General features: G+C 34.9%; 1 protein-coding gene across 3 annotated transcripts in view; it reads right to left on the bottom strand.

Annotated features, from left to right (window-relative positions):
* PTBP3 (polypyrimidine tract binding protein 3) overlaps positions 1-19,617 on the bottom strand; it is a 103,756-nt gene that overhangs the window by 67,116 nt on the left and 17,023 nt on the right. For all 3 annotated transcript variants that reach the window (XM_078152855.1, XM_020972420.2, XM_078152856.1), the window contains one exon: positions 400-475. In XM_078152855.1, the coding sequence (XP_078008981.1) occupies positions 400-424 (25 nt within the window). In that variant the 5' untranslated portion in view covers positions 425-475. The remainder of the gene's footprint in view (positions 1-399; positions 476-19,617) is intronic.

Raw genomic sequence — 19,617 nt, 5'->3', positions numbered from 1 at the left:
AAGCAATCATACTATATGGCTGAGAATGAAACCTTAGAAATTGACACCTTTTCAAAGAATTTTTGATAACAGTAATAAAGTGTGCTAACTTACTGAATATCTGGCTTTAATGAAATCTGCCCTAAATTTCAAGTCCTCAGGTTTCCAACAAACATTTAAGGATTAAAAAAAGACTCAATATGTCAAGGCTGAGCCTTATTTTTAGGACTTAGATTTTAGACCAAAAAGAATTCAGAATTTAAAATTGTATGTACAACAGACTATTCTATATTACTTTGGCCCATAATGCATATCATCTATATTTATAACAGGAACAAAATGACAAAATGGACTATTTGCCATATATATTGTCACGTAAAGCCAAACCTTTATAAATGAAAAATCAAATTTTCACTATACCTGTAGCTGGAGTCGAATTGCTCATGGTAAAAGGCCCGTTAGTGATACCAGAAGAAAGAAGCTCATCAGATCCCCGCTAAAAATGGGAAGGGAAAAAAAGAAGTTAAAACAGGCTTTCTACAATGAGACTATTTAACTAGGCAGCACATGCTGTCGGCATCAGGGTTTACAATAAACAACGGTTATTCTGATTACATAAAAAGTGACAAATTATAAGCCCTATTCTACTCTGAACTGCCAAGAATTTTCTGTCCATAACATAAGCAAGACCCTATTCTAACAACGGAAAAGAAAGAAAATTAAGCCTCTAACATATAAACAATTTTCATTTCTCAAAAGTTTTTTAAATTATAGTTTACAAAACTATTTTATTCCTAATTTAAGCATTACTCTAAGATCATAACATTATTTCTAAATGTTTTTACAGAAGTCTAAATACAACACTGTTGAAAGCAAGTTGGTACACCAAAATACGTTGCTTTTATAAAATTTGATCTACAAACTGAATTTGGAGTCAAAGGACCTCAAAAATAAAACCCCAGTTTTATTTACTATCTATGTGACTTTGGACAAATGACTTAGACCCCCTGCCTGATAACTCTATAAATGAGAGAACTAAACTAGGTGACCTCTAAAGACCTTCCAAAATCTAAATCCTTAAACTACAAAATTGAGAAATCATAGGATGATGTTACAAAATATTTCAAAACAGATATGTTAAAACAGCAAGCTCCACTATGACATTTAAATCATGGCTTTATTCAAACTCATCTTAAGTGCCGTATTAGAAATATGTTGGATAAAATAATGGCTACTAGGTACCAAAATGCAAGTAAAACTCCAAAAAATAAAAAAAAAAATTTGAGACTAATGATTTTCACAATTTCCTCATGTGAAAATTACATGAGAAACAAATGCCAAATGCTCCTTACTAATATATGTTATAAAATAAATCGTGACAGAAATAACGCATTAGGTCAAATAGTCTTACTTCCTTAGAACATTAAAAATATAACTCAAATGAAGCTATGGCAAATAATAGGATTTAGGGCTGGAAGGGACCTTGGAAGATCACCTACTCCAATTATATAACTTTAAAGACAATAAACCTGAAGCCTAACTAATAAAATGACTTACACAAGGTTCCAGAGGTATTAAGCCACAGCCAGGTAATGGTCCTCCTCCCTTTTAAAGCATGTCTTTCAAAAGCCAAGCAAGAAAAGTTCTCTTTTATAGCTTTTTACATTTATACCATAATCACATCGAAGTACTTGCTAGATATCCTTTATATTCCCTTGATTTAAAAAATAGGTTTCTTATTTTTATTATATATAATAAAGTAAATTTAATGTGATAAAACTTCTGTGATAAGGACTTTTGTGATAAGGAATGGGTAAGATAAAACCAACTAGTACAGTCGACTAGTACATCTCACTTGTGTGACTCTTGTGTGACTCTGGGCAAAAGTCATTTAATCTTCTTAGGGTTTCAGTCTCTCCACCTCTTAAATAAAGTGTTTAGACTAGGTGGTCTTTAAGGTTCCTCCCTGCTCTAGAAATTTGATTCTATATGCTTCAGGAAAACCAAAAAGGTCAGAGAGAACTTGGGGAGGGATAGGGGAAAGAAGAGAAGCAAAAAAAAAAAAAAAATAAGAGGACTTCAAGTGCCCTGGAGTCCCAGAGACTTGGGGAAGAAAAATGAGTAAGGTGTACACAGGCCTAAAGCCAAGGAAGGAAATTGGAGAACAGCACAGAATAGAAAAATGAAAGGCTCTTCCTAAACGTAAGGGCCAACATAAGATTTAAAAGAGCCATGACAGCTATAGACCACCTAAGGACCAGGGGAAATGACATGAAGACTTATCTGGGCTGAACTTGATGAGCTTGATCTACAACATACCCTACATCCCTATACAACATTAAAGTAAGAAAACGGAACTGCAACTAACTGTGTCTTAAACTATACCAGTAAACCCGAATATGTGGCTTCATTTTAAATGAGAACAACTTCAACCTTTGTATAGAACTCATGGATTTTATGCTTAAAAACTTCTTCACAATTTCCTTGGGAAATAGATACTGGAAGCATCATATCCATTTTGTGTGACTATGGGCAAATCATAGAAGAAAAGAGGCTCAGAGGGGTTGACCTGCCCAATGTCACAATTTATAGTACAAGGAGTCAGGATTTAAATGCAGGTCTTTCCTGGTTCTACACATCTTTCCATTAAATCTCTTTTGCTACTCAGTTTATTTATCCTTTCCTTTTAAAAATTTAAATCATGTCTAAATTAAAATAAGCAAAACACCCAAAATTTTCTATTCCTCCATTAGCAAAAACTATGCATCTATAACAAGATAAAGAGATAGCAGTTGCCATACCCCAGAAGAAATCCCCCCCACTACATTCTTAGTTAAGGTGAAAAAGAAAAATAATAAGAAACGGTTATGGCAGATGTTTGTTCCTTTACCAACTAATCCATGTCCTTATTTATCCTCAGAGTAACTATTTGTACCAGAAACTTTTCAAAAATGCTGATTCTGGTTACCATATTACAAATGGGGAGAATATGTAAGTTAAAAAAAAAAAACCAAAAAACTTGTGGGAAATATTTTTTTACACTCCCCTGAAAAAAAAAGTACTTTAAATGAACTGTAATATAATGCAGTAGCCATTCTAGAATGCCAGTCAAATGACTTTTTATGTTTTCTTTTCCTGCCAGGAGTTTTTAATTTTAATTTCTTAAGAAAGAAGAAAATCAATTCATAATTGACTTACAGTATAAGTCTTATAGTAAACCCTTATATGATATTCCACCAAACCAAATTCTTTAGTTTATATCCATTCCTAATTGCTTTCTCTGGCTAGCCCCAATTCTTGGAACAGTCTCCCTCCTCAACTTCACCTACTGACTTCTTTGGCTTCCTTTAAGTCCCAACCAAAATTCCAATTCTTACTGGAAGCCTTCCCCAAATCTCTCAAGATAACCTCAATTCCAGTGTCTTCCTTCTACTGATTCATTCCCATTTATACTTTACTCAGTTTGTTTGTACATAACATTGGTATGCCCCATTAGAACATAAGTTCCTTAAGGGAAGGGATTGTCTTCTGACTCTTTTTGTAACCCCAGTCCTTAGCACAGTGCCTGGAATATAGTAGGTACTTAATAAAATTTTATTGATTGATTTTCCAGGACTCATTAACCAAGCTAAAACCACAGCATTTTAAAACAATATACAACATTAAAAACCAGTGCCTATAATTAAGCTGGTAACTATAATGATAACGGTATATGATACTAACTTCCTGGTATATCCAAAAAAAATCCCTAAATTTGTTTGTAAAATGTGGCATAATAAACTTTTAGTAAGTTTCTCTTTCAATTAATTAACAAATATCTATTAAACATTCTGTGCCAGTGCCATGCACTGTGTAGGTGCTAGGAATACAAGGACAAAAATGAAACAATTCCTGATACTTAAGGACCTCACATTCTATGGGGGAAGACACATACACATGTTAGTACACAAAAAAAAAATCAATAAAAGGTATCTAGAGGAAGAGAGTAAGGAATCAGATTTTAGGAGGAAAAGAGGTAAGAAAAGTTCTCGAGAAAAAAATGGCACTTGATCTGAAATGATTCAGGTAGTGGAAGTGAGGAAGGAGTGCATTTCAAGTAAGGGGAAAGTCTGTGCAAAGGCAGTAGAGAATGCTGACGAAGTCATCAGTAGAGGCTGAGTGTCCTGTGTGTGGAATAACAAGAAGGCCAGGATAGGTAGCCCACTGGTAGTAAGGTACAATGAAGCTGGAAAGGTACAGTGGAGTAGATCGTAAAGGACTTCAAATACCTACTGTATTTGATCCTAAAGAACGGGTTTCACTCCTCTGCCACAAACTTTGGATTCTATCTTTGGTATTTTAATGCCCTTCACGCTCTTGCTCCAACCTCCCTTTATGGCCAAATTATATTATCCCCTTTGCACACTGCACATATTTCAGCCAATGGGCCTACCTGATGTTCCTCCTTGGTATCCTTTGCACAAGCTGTCATATTTCTGAAATCCACTCCACTAGCTCTGCTCAAATGTCCCCTCCAAAAAGTCTCTCCTTATTGCCTTGGCTACTAAAGTCTCCTGTCCAAAATAACTTCGTATTTATTTTGCATATACTTATATGAACACATGTTGTCTCTCCTCCACTCCCACCCTCACTCCTCAATAAAATGCACACACCTTGGCAGCAGGTTGTTTCATTTTCTTCCTATTCTCTGCAATTTATCATAATGACAATTGGATATACTGCATAACAGGTGCTTTAAATGACAAATAAGTGGTTCTTTTCCTTCTCAAATAACAACCCTACAAGTACCCTGAATCCTATCACTTCCTATCTTCTCCAGATGATTTCCCCATTATCCTTCCCACTAATCTTCAATCTCTCCCAAATGACATGTTCCTCTATTACCACACACATCCAAGTGCTGCTCATCTTTAAAGGATGAAAAACCTTCAATGAAGCCTACTATTTCTTCTATCATCCTTTATCTTTCTTCCCCTCCTCAGCTAAACATTTATGGGAGAAAAAACACCATCTAGCAATGTTTGCTACCTCCACTTCCTCATTCAACTGACCTTTTAATGACCACATCAAATGGCCTTTACTCGATCCTCACCCTTCAAGCAACACTTGACACTTTTGACTACCTCCTCCTCCTCCAACCACTATTGGTTTTTGTGACTGCTCTATCTTGGTTTTTTCACCTGTCCGACCTTACCTTAGTATCCACTGCTTGATTTGATCAAAGTAACATACTAATTGTGCCTGTCACCCAAGACTGTTTTGGGCCTTCTATCTTCTCTAATTTCTGAATAGATGGTCTCATCAGCTCCCATGGGTTCACTGATCTATGCAGATTACTCCCAGCCCTGCTCTCTCTTGAGCTCTCATCTCACATCACTAAATATCTACTGAACAATCAAATTGGATACTCTAAGAACATCTTAAACTTACATCCAAAACAAAACATTATCTTTACCTCCCCAAACTGACCCCTCTTCCAAACCTCCCTACTACTGTCAAAGGCATCACCTCCATGTCATCCTTGACTCAGTCACTCTCACTCACCCCACACATCCAATCAGTTGCCAAATTTTGTCATTTTTATTTCCACAGACTCTGTAATATAAAACCCTATCTCTCCACTCACATAGCCATCACCCTAATTCAGGCATTTATTTATCTCTTGCCAAGACTACTGCAATAGCCTTCTAATTGGTCTCCTCGTCTCAAGTTTCTCATTCCAAACTTCCACACAAGCTAAAGTGCTTGTCTTAAAGCTTGAGTGTAATCATGTCAACCCTACATTTCCTGCTGTGTTTGGCATTTAAAACTCTTCATCACCTAGTCCTTCCAACCTTTCCTGCCTTTTTACACACTATTCCTCCTTCCATGAATTCCCAATCTTGTTTCTGTTTCTTCACATGATACGCCATCTCCCTTCTCTACGCCTCTGTACTGTCTGGAATGTTCTCTCCTGCTCACTCTCTCACCTCTTGAAATCCTGGACATCTTTCAAGTATCAGCTCACTTTCTGTAGGAGGCCTTTCCTTGTCCTTGTTCATTTTACCCATCTCCTTACCTCCCCCTTCAAGTGAGTGGGCCTTTCCCTCTTCAGTTACCTTCCAATAACTCTCCAAGTGTCTTTCAGGTCCTTATTCACATACACATTGTCTCCTCACCATGACAGCAAAGACTCTTATCTTCATATACCTAGGGCTTAGCACAGTTCTTGTGTCATATTAAGAGCTTAATAATGCTTCTTGATAGACTGATTTAAAAAAAGCATCATCAACTTCCTCATAAGATGGTTACCTGAATGCAGCTCAGACCCCCTGGGTTCCCACAAACCCACTCCAGTTTAAGGGGAAAAAAAAGCCCAAAGGTACACATCAGACCAAACCATTGAATGGGATGTCCCAGTGAAGACTTCTCAGTGTAATTAAGGTAATGAGTTCAGAAGGTAGTGTGAGAAATGAACTCTCAGAAGTGAAGGCTCCTCAAAGTGTCAAATAATTCTTGATTATTACTTTCAAAATACTCCCCCACTTAAACCCTGTTTTTTAAGCACTTAACAGAAAGAATAAGCCCTGCCCCACCCCCAACCTGAGCTTCCAGCCTCTTTCTTTGTCTTTGATTTTCGAGCTTAGAATGTAAGCCCACCCCCAGGTAAGGGGGTAAGAGGGTAAGGGATAGTGATGGGTGGAAACTTGTTTGCGTGGTGGGTGGAGGCTTGCTTTCATAAGGCGGCCCCTGTTACTCCACTTCTCTCTCTCTCTACGTGTATCGAAGGAGCAGACAGCCATCTCGCGAGATTGTAATAAAGGTAACCTTTACTTTCCACCATGAGGTCTCTGAGTTTATTTGGGTTGGGGTCGCTGTCCCACACATGGTGATCAAGAAATCCAATGAGAATCTATAACAAGTAATCATTTATTAATCACCTATATTATGTGCCAGGCACCACACTACACATTTGAGGATACAAACAAAGGCAAAAGAAGGAGCTCACAATCTAATGGGGAAGACAATATTCAAATAACTATGGGTGAGTAAGCTATATAAAGGACAACTGGGAGATAATCAACCGAAGAAAAGCACTAGAATTAAGAGAGATTGAGAGAGGCTTCCTGTAAGTAGGATTTTATCTGGGACTTGAAAGAAAACAGGAGGCAGAGATGAGGAGGAAGAACATTCCAGGCATGAAGAACAGTCAAAATATACATATACATCCAGAAGAGACAGTGTCTTGTTTGAGGAAAAAGGCCAGCGTCACCAGATCAAAGAGTAAGAAGAGTCATAAGACGCAGAAAGGATGAATGTAAGGGACTTCTTCTATCCCAGAATTGTACAATAATGCTAGCTGGAAACCCTTAGGAAACACAAAAGGGAGGTGTCATCAAAGCCAATAATGCAGGACAGCACAGGCTCTCAGAAACAGGACATACGTAGCATATAAGACTCAGTGTCCAGATGTAACAAAAACTGTTCTCTTGAGACAGTCTGTGAGTCCGAGGACACAGCAACCAGAAAACAATCTTCAGGCAAGCAACAGACAAATTAGGACACTCCAGATTAGGGTCACCAGAGAGAACACTGAAGATCCAGCATCGTGAACTTCAAAATTCAGGGGGATCCAGAGAAAAAACTATGGAGTCTGAATGCATATTAAAGCATACTATTTTCTCTCTCTTTTTTTTCTTTCTTGTGGTTTTTCCCTTTTATTTTGATTCTTTTTTTCATAATATGACTGATATGGAAGTATGTTTAATATGATTGCATTATATATAGTTTACATCAAATTGCTTGGGGAGGAAGAAAAAAGTGAATGTTGAAAACTATCTTTACATGTAATTGGAAAAACTAAAATACTACTAAGTGGGGGGAAAAAAGAAACACAGAATGCCACTGGGGACATTTCAGTGTTACAACCCAGTGACAGTTACAGTTTGTGATTCCTAAGAAATGGAAACTATTGACCAGTCATTGTCATCACTTCCCTTAATATATTTTTAAAAAAAAATTCCAGGGGAACTAACCCTAGGAAGTGGAAGTCAGTGTAAGAACCTAAGACACCCAGGGTGAGGTCATGGAGAGCCAAGCCCTCACCCCCTCAAAATCACAGCAAGGTATGCAGCCTGGTCCTAGCATAAAGCCTTAATTCAGAAACTAAATCTGGAAATGAATAAATCAAAGAAACTACTCAACAAAACAAAAAGAAAGTACTTCAAATTTAAAGGTACCCAGAAAGCGAGTAGTAGAAAGTTGAAGGAAAGAGATTTTCCACGAGGACATGAATACTTAGAAGAGAAAAAATAAAAGTTCTGGAGGAAAGAACTGGAAGAATAAGTAGCCTAAAGAAACTGGTAAACGTTTCCCAAGAAATAAAATCCCTGAAAACTAGAATAGACAAATAAGAAAATAACTCCATGAGATAGAAAAAAATACTAGAACAAAAGTAAAATACTGAAAAAAGGGAAGAAAACATAAGATATTTGAAATCTGAAACTGAGCCGGAAAACACATCAAGAAGAGATTAATTCAATAATCATTTGACTCCCTAAAAACAAAGAAAACAAAACATGCTTTTAAAAAAAGCAAAGAAAATATAAAGGTGCCTCTAAGACAATTGGGAAATGGTTCAACAAAATGTGGTATAGGAGTATAATGAAATATTATTGAACTATAAAAATAACAAAAGACCGGAAAATCCCAAGTAGTACAACTGACCAGAACCAGAATGAAGTGAGTAGAGTCATTAAGAACAATTTATACAAGGACAACAACATTTTAAAACTTTAAAACTCTGATCAATGCAATGACCAATTATATCTCCACTGGATCTCTAATGAAGCATGTCATCTGCCATGGACAAAAGATTCACAGATACACATTTTTGGACATGGCTACTACGTGGATTAATTTTGCTCGACTTTATTAATATTTATTAAAATTGGGGAGGAAGGAGATTGAGCAATAGTAATGCAAAAGAAAAAGAGGGTCTGTGAAAAGCGCAGAAGAGAACAGAAAGAAATTCAAAAGCAAGTATAGGCAAGCAGAATAAAAGAGATTCATATGCAATCCACTTTCTGTGTTATGCTATGTACACTTAATTTTTTTGTTGTTTTGGTGTTTTGAGTTCAGAATAAATTTTTTTCTTAAAAAACAACAACACAGGTTAAAATCAATAATTTTAGTCATAAAAGGTAGAAAGAAAGATGGGTCTTGAGACCCAGCTTCTTCCCTAATAAAAAGAGGCCTAAAATAGACAATCTCAAAGCTTCCTTCTCGCTCTGAAGACCATGCCATTAGATAAACAGCTGTCTTAAACCAAGCTTTGATGTAGACAAATTTTGCTCTCAGAATTCCATTTTCTTACATGGTATCTTCCTTTTGGTGCCCCCTCTACCAAAGTGGTCTGACTTCTTTCACCCACAGCAGTATACTCCTTGGGCTGGCCCTCCCCTATCTGCACCTTATTAACATCTACATAGAGTCCCATTCCAATTCATTGGTAAAATAATCTATGATTAAACAGAAACAGAAGCTATTGGGTTACCTCTTTCCCAAGTAACTAATTACCTTTTTTACCTGGAGTCTTTAGGAAACAATGTTTTAACCCAAAGAATAACAAGGTGTAAATTTCAGAGAGTGTAGTAATAGTAATAGCTCATATTTAAATAAAACTTTATAATCGACAAAGCTCTTTTTTCATGACATCATACTTTCATAGGATCATAGATCTCAAACCAGAAGATCCTTTAAGTTATTCAGTCCAATCCTCTGAGGAACCTAAGGTTCAAAGAGGATCAATGAATGATTTGTAGAGGTCACCTAGCCATTAACAGTAGAGCCAGAACTCAAATTCAGGTTTTATGACTCTAAAATCAACACTTTTTGCTAACCTTAAAATTTTCTATTATAAACATTTTCTTTTTGTGGCTCAGCTCTGACACAGGGAACCTCCTCTGCCATTAACATATACGCAGATCAAATCAGCAACTTCTTTTAGTTCTTATTAAGTTGGCTGACAGTCTGAGAAGTTAAACGTCTAGTTCCCCCCCCACATACCCTTCCAAGGCCAGCTACCTCTAGGTGTACTCTAGGAAAAAGTGATCAAGAAATTTAATTTATTCTTCATGTCCTTAAATTGTGTCTCTGTCATTGCCAAAAGGAGAGCAAAAAAGTGTAAGAAACATTCATAAATACTTGCACACCGACTGGACACCAATCAGCTACCATTTATTAAATGTCTACTAAGGCACTGTACTAGGCACTAGGCATACCAAAAAACAAACAAAAACCCAAACCACATCCCTTCTTATTCTGGTTCCATGTGAATTCTTAATGAAAGTACTAAAAAAAAAATCACTTTAAGTTCCATAGCACAGATTTCACCCAAATGTATTAGTTAATTCTTCATATCCCCATTCACACATGAAGCAGCAAAATCAACATTAAATGATCAAATCAAATGATTAAACCCAATAAGTTCATACGAATAGACATCTTTACTAGAGAGGATATATTAGAAGGTTATTTTTAAGTCTTTGTGATACCATTGGACAGTAAACTCATGTTCTTACACAAACGAAATAAATTTTTATTCCCCTGAATCCCTCCTCTCCTCCAAAAAATCCCTGATTACTCTTTTCTTAACCGAAAAATTTAGCAACTGCAGGAAATTTTAAAATATTAATACTTCTTTAAATGTGATATCTAGAATTACATCTTTTTAAGCTCTTTTGTAACATTTTTGAAAGCTAATGCTGTTTCCACTTAAAATAAAACACTGTAAAAACTTCCCAGAAATCATCAATTTCTTCAACTGCAGTAGTTTAATACAAAAATATGTAGTTACTAAACATACCTTTATAGAATCAGGTGTACGACTGGCTATTTTAAAAATCTTACTTCTGAGTTTAAAAACTCAAGAGCTAAATGGAAAATCTAGCTTTGAAGTATGATAGCCAGACATTTAGTGTCATATGTTAGAAAGGGATATGGATCAGTGTTTATTAAAGAAGATAAAACAGGTCCTACCCAGCAATTAAAACTACACCAAAAAAGGTAATTTGCTTTGCATCATATCTAGACATGAAATATTTAAAATGGAAAAAAAAAAAGGGCTAAATTCCTAACAATTATTTTGGTAACTAAGGTGTACTAGTAAACTTTTCTTCGGAAAATTTTAAAGATATGCACATATACTGATATACCACTTGCCTTCTTAATGAGTAGGAATGGAGAGAATTTGGAAATCAAATTTTTTTTTAAATATTAAAAATAAATGTAAAGTTTAAAATATAATATACATACATGCACATATTTGCAAAACCTGTCTCTCCTTTGGCAGCCCATTCCACTTTTGGAGAGCTCTAATTGTTAAGAAGTTTTCCCTGACCTCAAGACTAAATTTGATTTTTCTAACTTCTAGCCATTGCTCCTTGCTTTGGCTAGTAGGCTAAAACAGATCGAATCCTTCTTCCACAAGCAAGCCTTTCAATATTTGAAATAGGTATAAGATACACTGCCCATCAACATCCAAAGTTCTAAACCCCCTCCAGAGTCTTCTTTCAACCATTCTCATGTAATTTGAACTCAACAACATTTATCATCCTGGCTGCCCTTCTCTAGATACTCTCCAGTTCATCAATGTCCTTCTAAAACTGGTGAATTAAGAATTAATACAACACTCTAGACATGTTCTCATCAATGTGGAGTACCCAAAAAAAAAATAATAACCTCCTTAATTCCTGAAAACTATGCCTCTCTTTATGCAGACCAGTATCATAAGTTGCCACATTATAATACTGGCCCATAAATAATTAGTTTGCAGTTGACTAAAACTGTGAATTCTTTAGTAGATGAACTGTTTTAACTTATATGCTCCCCAAGCTATACTTGTGAAACTGATTTTTCTGAACCCAAGTCTAATTTTATATTTATCTCTGTTGAATTTTATCTAAACAGTTACAGTTCATAGGTCCAGCCTAAGATCTTTTGGGGGTGAGTTCATTGTATCTTGTTATGTTTTAATTAAAAAATCTTAACTTTAGCAAGATGCTGAGTACAAAAATATGATCTATGAAATGGTTTCTATTCTCAAGCAGTTTAAAATAAGGGCAAACTGTTTAAAAGTTTTTGTTATATTCTACCAGTATTATATGGCTGAAATATGCAGCACAACAGGATAACCAACCATCACGGAGAGACGCATATGGTAGATGTGAACAAGCTACAAAATAACATAAGAAATTTCAAAGAACACTAATAAAGGATATTATCTAGGAAATGACCAGACGATAGGCTGATACAGGGTAAGAGAGAGTTAACAGATGTACAGATGTACCAGGTGCGTCCTGGTACTTCTATGATGATCCCTCTTTCTGCCTGAGATAAATTTGTTAAAAAACACAAAGAATGGGTAGGAATAGGTGGATCATTTGAGGGAACAGCAAAATCTCTAAGATCACAAATCTGTTTGACTTGTTTGAAGATGAAAAAATATTAAGCTGAAAAGTTTTGTTTAAAGAAAATAGTACAGTACTAAGAGTCAGGAGATTTGAATCCTATCCCTTAGGTTTAGAAGCTTTTTGTGACTATGAGATCAATTAACTTCTCCAAGTCTCAGTTCCTTCAGATGCATTATAAAGATAATGCATCTCATAGGATGCAACTCACAGGATTATTGCGTAGAACAAAACAACTTTTATGATTTATAAATTGTATGTTTATAATAGAAACATTCTCACCTACTTATATGCTCCTTCCATAGATCTCAAGTCAAAAGACTATTTCAAAGAAGAGACTGTTTAAGCTGGAAATACATTTACATATTCTACCACAGTTATTAGCTGTGAAAGTTTAAAGATAAAGATTTTTTTTTAATTAAAAGAAAGCTTCAGTGTTTGACAGGGGAGAGAAGAGAAGGAAATCATAATAATATAAGTGCACAAATGGAACCAAAGAATATTAGTTTAAGAAATGAATGATTCCTACACCCTCATTTTATAGATAAGGAAAAGGCCAGGAGAGGTGAAATGTCTTGCCCAAACTCACACAGTCACTAAGTGGCAGAGCTAGGACTAAAATACTGATCTTTTGGACTCTTTCCAGTGCTCTTTATACTACACCATAGTGTGAATTAACCTTACATAACCAAATAAACCAAATACACTGAAGGCAGATATCAAAGAAAACAGAATACTGATTCAACAAATTGATCCGAAATCTCCTAAGCAACCTGGTCCAAAGTTTACACAGCCAGCAGCTGTTCCATGGACCTGTTAACTTAGTGGCTATCTAGCTGACAGCTTCATTGTTTGATACATCAATTATTAAAGCTCCCTCCCAATCAATAATGAAATACAGAAGGAAAAAACAATATCATAATTAGGGAGCCAATAAAAGAATTTTAATGTTTAATTTGAGAATCTACTCTGCCTAGCACAAAAGGACTATTATGACAAAGGTAACATATGAGCTTAAAAAACTTAGTCATTTAAGAAATAGGAAAAGAAGTTAAAAACAGCTTTCAATTCATGTTGTCACTAAAATAGAGATGGACTTGTTTTATTTTAAAATACTTATCACATACATGAATAATATAAATTAGTATCTTTGGATATGCTAAGAGCTCCTGATACATGAATGACACAACAGACATTTTAAGTGAAGATTACTGCAGCTAAAAACTGTATAGCAAATCTAGCAAAATCACCTCTTCTTCAGAAGTACTTCTTCAAATAATCAATATATTTATAAATCTAAGACAAAAATATGCACCATTTGATTAAGGAGTTTAAGAAGTAATTTAATTGAAAAAGGAATATTATTTCAAACATTACTACTTGATTTAAATCATTAAATCAATAGGGAAAGTTTGCTTTTAAATAAGGAAAACCAGTACATTAAACTGTATTATGCACGTGCACACACAAGTGCACACACATCCACACACACCCTACCCCATAGCTTCCCTACTGAATGAAAACACAGAAACAACGTTCACAGAAACTAGAATAATTTCACGCAAATGAACTATCAAAGTACATTAGAAACACAACTTTAAAGAATAATTATTCTATCTACCCATCTTCCATTTCTACACAAGCAACTATTTTCCTTTACTGATAAGCTAATAAGCATATCTAGAAAATAACATTAGTAATATCTTGATATCAACATAAGCTTTAAAATATTTTCCAGGATATTCTTGTGGATAAGAGGAAAAATATGAAAACGACTGCTGTTTGATTAAGTGGCAGGTGGTTGAATAGCCATATACCAGTGTTAATTAATAGATCTGTGTTAAATGGACTATGATGGGCAGCTAGGTGGCACAACAGTCACTGGTTTTGGACTCAGGAAAACCTAAGTTGAAATCCAGCCACAGTCACTTTGTGCTCCTGGGCAAGTCATTTAATTTCTACCTGCCTCAGTTTCCTCAAATGTAAAATGGGGATAATAATAGCACCTACTTCCCAAGGTTGTTGTGAGGATCAAAAGAGATAATAATTGTTAGCCCAGTGTCTGGCACATAGTAGATGCTTAATAAATACTTTTATATATATATGATCCTATGATTGCTACAGGGTTCTGTCTATGGGTTTGTCCTATTCAAAACCTTTTATCAACAATATGGATGAACACATGGAAAGTAAACTTATTGAACAGTAATGACAGCATTATGAGAAGTACTGTGTCACTATTTTAGTGACCTATCACAATGTACTCCAAACTTTTTAGATTGGTCATACCTATCAGCAAGATTTTTGAAAATGTACCAGATTTCATTTATATTTTCTCATTTATAAACCACCTAATTATAATTATGTACATTGTAAAACTTAAAAAGCAATATTAAGAAAGAATGGGATAAAAAAGAAATAATATTTGATCCTGAGCCAACAGGGAGCCACCCCCCAGAGTTTATTGAGTAAAGGGAAGAGATGGTCAGACCTGCACTTTAGGAAAATCACTTTGGCAGCTAGCTATGAAGAGAATGGACTGAAGAAGAGAAAAATATGAGTCTTGGATGCCAATTAGGAGGCTACTGCAACAGTTCTGGTGAGAGATAAGAGGTTCCCAAGCTTATTTGGCCTACCATCCACTTTTCAAAAAAATTTTTTTTAAATTACTCAGCACCCCCCTGAAAATCTACTTTCTTTAATCCTTTAATGGTTTTTTAATTTGCATTTCAAAAAAATATATAATTTTTTAAATGACGCATCTTAAATTTAATAATTTATTGTAAATTTGTTGGTTTTTTCCTGCATTGAAATTTTTATGATGCAATATTGCATCATGTAATCACATAGTATCACATTGTAAATAAGTAATTACACGCATATATTCCCTGCTGATGCACGCTGGACTTCCTGACAACACAAGATACACCCTCCTTTCAACACTTGCTTGTTAAGACCTGTCAGCAGACTTGACCACTGATCAGTCATAATTTGCATTTTGTGTTTTTATTTGGAAAATAATGTAATTGCTATGACTTTAGCTCTGTCATATAACAGATGAAACATGTACAAACAGTTTTTCAAAATTTTCTCCTCCTCTTTCCTTGTGCTTCTACTGCCCCTTTATTTTTATTCAATGCCCCACCCCAAATGCACTTGAGGCTACTACCCACCCTCTTAGATCAGTCCAGGGCCCTCCAGGGGGAGGTATTGCCCACTTTGGAAACCTGTGAGTGGTAGCAGCTATACAAATATAGAGATGGGGACAAAAGCAAGAGATGCAGAGATAGAAAATACAAGATCTGGCTACTGACTGGATATGTATGGGGTAAGAGGATATACCAGGTAAGGAGCTGAAGTTGACACCAAGATAGTAAACCTAGGTCACTTCTTATAGCACAGTATTCCACTACATTCATAAACCATAATTTCTTCAGCCATCCTCCAATTTCCAAATGACTGACAGAACTTAAGGAAAAACTGAAAGAAAAAAAATTAACTATATTCCCTGCACCTAATTAAGCAAACATAGAAAAAATGTCAACTACTTCTCCAATTTATACTCTTAACATACTTAACACCAATGAGCTACTACATATAATTTAGATAAAACTGTAACAAAATTCATATGGAAAAACAAAACAAGAAGAATATTAAAAAGGATTAAGTACTGAAGTTGAATTTTTGAAGGAAGAGTTGTCTAATAGATGCTAAAATGTATTATAAAGTGGCAAATGTTTAAAACTACCTGCTGCTAGATTTTAGAAAGAGGGAAAGAACATATCAATATTAGTATTTGATAAAAAACTAAAAATAAAAAAACCTACTGAATAAGGAAAAGTCATTAAATTAGATAAAAAAGGAAAAAAATAGTAACAGGTATGATGATCCATAACCCTACACCATATATTATGAATAGATTAAATATTTTTATTAAAAAAATCTAACTAAAGTAATGCTGTATTTTTCTCCATGAAAAGCACCACCCCTTCAAAAGAAAACAAAAACAATCCCCCCCACCTCATCCAACCAAGAGAAATAATGAAAACAAAAATAGGAGTTTGATTAATACTTCTTTATTATCTAGCTTCTTCCAAGTGTATTTCAAGTTCCCCTTATATAAAGCCTTCCTTAATCCCCTCAGTTGCTAATGCTCTTTCCCAACTCAATTTACCAAGTATGACACATAAATCTATATACATACTGTATTCCCCCCAAGTAAAAATATCAGTACCTTGAGGTCGGGAAGTATTTTCATTTTGTGACCACTACTTAGCAATGCTCTGAACAGACTGTTTAAAAAGAAGTGTTTGTTGAATTGAAAGGTTACATTCAAACATATTTCTCAACTATGAACTTTGTTCCACTGTACGTTTACATGTCATTCATCTGAAGCTTAATACAGCAAAATCTCAATTTATATCCTGATTCAAAAAATATATTTCTCATTCAAAAGCATACATCTAACATCTCTGAAAGTACTTTAGAACTGAAATTTTATGATTCTAGATTTTGTCAACTTGCTTCCTCTCCACACTGGCCAAATACAGCAACTTCTTCCTATACATTGTTATTCTCTATCCAGTGCAAAATCATTCTCAGAAAATGAGCAATTAAGCCTTTATTGTGTGTGAGGCAGTGAGCTCATCTAAAACTTTCAAATTTAAGTTGTTATGAAAGACGCTAAAGTTTTCCTAAAATATACAATATGTTCTCCTTGTTTATCTTGGGAAAGACCTGTGAAAAAGGTATCCTTTCACAGTTTAATAGACCAACTGGAGAAATTCTAGTTTGACAGGATCCTAAAGTCACAAGATTTGTTCGCCAGCTTAGGGATCACTACTTGAAAATAATTAAGATTAATTCACCAGAATCACTCCCTCTTCTTCAGAGAAGCTGTCATCCAAACAGAAGGACAGCAACCAACATGGAGTCCATTTGACTCAGTTATTTGACAAGTCAAATTTATCAAGAGTGATACGGTCATAGTAAACTTACAGGTATAAAGTGAAAATTGAGTTTCTTAAGTAATCAAAATAGTCTAATCCTCTCATACTTCAAATGCATCTGTGATCCCATCATTTTGTTATCTACAGTGATGCAGATCAAAACCCATCCATGCTTTCCTGAACTATACAATGTTTAGCCATGTAAGAAATAGGTTTACCTAATGCGTTGGAGATGTTTTTCCCCTTTTTCTTGACATCACAAGGATGCCAGCAGAACACTGTAACTGTCTACCTGTCTTCCCTTTTCCTTAACCATGTGACCAGTCCATCTTCTCCTCCCATACATTTTCTTGATGACATCTTAATCTTATTCTTCAAAGTTCTCCACTGGTTAAATGCTGCGACATGCTCACACCCATCGTGTACCTTTCCATTGTCCAGTGTGTGATATTTGCTTATAATTCTTTGGACACTGTTGTATTCTGTCTCACTCTTATATAGGGGCACTAGTAGAACGTTATTAAAAAGATGGCTTTTTGTTTCAGCCCATGAAACAAAGAATTTGGTCATATTTTTACAAAATTAGTTTCCTAAAAAAAGATCTAAAGGTGACTCATAAGCCTATATTATTCTCAAGAAGTTTTTGTTTTCCTATTTTATTATGAAGGCCCAGGAATACACTTTTTAAAAATTAACTCCAACTACATTAATTTGAAATTCGTAATTAGGAGTACTTCTATTCAGGTCTAAGGTTTATCTCTGTAGTGCAACCTATGAAAAGAAGGCAAGTCAAATTATATTGCAAAATTACTGAAGATTTCCTTCAGTTTATCCTACTTAAGGGATCAAATTTTTTTTTCAAAAAATTGAACTGTATCATATTTAATAATTAAGTATGTCATTTGCAATTGCTTTAATTAATTGCATTTTTAATTTAAAATTTAATTAATTGCATTAATCTTTGGAGCTAATTATGAAAGAACTCTTATTTGTCAACATTTAGCAATTAGTTCAAACATGAATTTGAGAGTAAAAAACTTGCATATTTTAGTCTTCCTCTCCCCCATTAGTCAAAATTAGAAGTGTTTTGCTATACTAAAAAATTACTAGGATTAAATTACTAAGGAAGTATTAATATGGGAGAACAAAAATATTAGCATGGAATAAAATGAATGAAAAAAAATTTAAGCACCTGTACTAGGTGCAAAGAACATACATACAAAGTGAGAGTTACAGCTTACTATAGGGGAAGCAACACATATGCACAAGTGCTGTGACAGGGTAGCTTTTATGATGATATCACAGACAATCTGAGCAGTGGTATCAATAATCCAAAAATATTAAAAGAACAAGAGAAAATTCTTCACAACACTACCTAAATGGAGAATTTATGTGAGATTTTTTTCTATGGAATATTTGTGTTTTCCCACAATATTTGATCAAACCAGATATCAAAGTACCAACTGCATAAAATAAGCTACATCAAATTATGATTTGAAATTATTTTAATTAAAAGTAATGAATGATTACTATAAGGATAGGAATAAAGGGGTAGGGAATCAGGTCTGAAGGAGAGGGAGATAAGCATTTTGGTACAATACTTAAAAGAAAACAAAGTCATTTTAATACAATCCTAAACAGACCTACCTCATACTGTCCTTCCATTGTGTGAGAAGGTTCCAGAGAACTCCAGTTTTCATTTTATTTTTTTCCCTTTCCCTCTCCAAAAATACTTTACTGATTTTTCTTAAATGGCCCAAGAATTACGTTCTATCACTCCTGGCATCACTATATCCCAGATTCAGTCTTTCTCCTTGTCAGGTTACAATAGCTTATTGGCGGGAGTCAGCTTCTGAGTGGAGCCTCATAAGACAATAGGGACAGTTGAAGTGTATATGGTACTTAAGGTATTCATTTCTGAAGATCTTTTCCCAAAGATTTCATTTGCATTTTCAGAGATAGATAGATAGACAGACAGACAGAAAGACAGAACTACTACTAGAAGTTAAGCTCACCCTTCAAATAATCCCATGCATACAATACAATACAATACAATACAATACAATACAATACAATACAATACACAAACTTCTGGCTTTGGGGGCAGGGAGTGCAGTGAGGAGGTAATACAGAACATTCAGAAAAATGAGCTGTCCATTTGGCATAAATGTAACCTTCAGACACTGCAAACCAAATTAATACAAATTACTGTTTGCCCATTCATGCTCAAATAAAAATTT

This window comes from Phascolarctos cinereus, unplaced genomic scaffold (genome assembly GCF_003287225.1).
Source record: "Phascolarctos cinereus isolate Bilbo 61053 unplaced genomic scaffold, phaCin_HiC Scaffold_4;HRSCAF=312, whole genome shotgun sequence".
NCBI lineage: Eukaryota > Metazoa > Chordata > Mammalia > Diprotodontia > Phascolarctidae > Phascolarctos > Phascolarctos cinereus.
The sequence above is the reverse complement of the archived record's forward strand: the minus strand, read 5'-3'. Positions and strand labels throughout refer to the sequence as shown.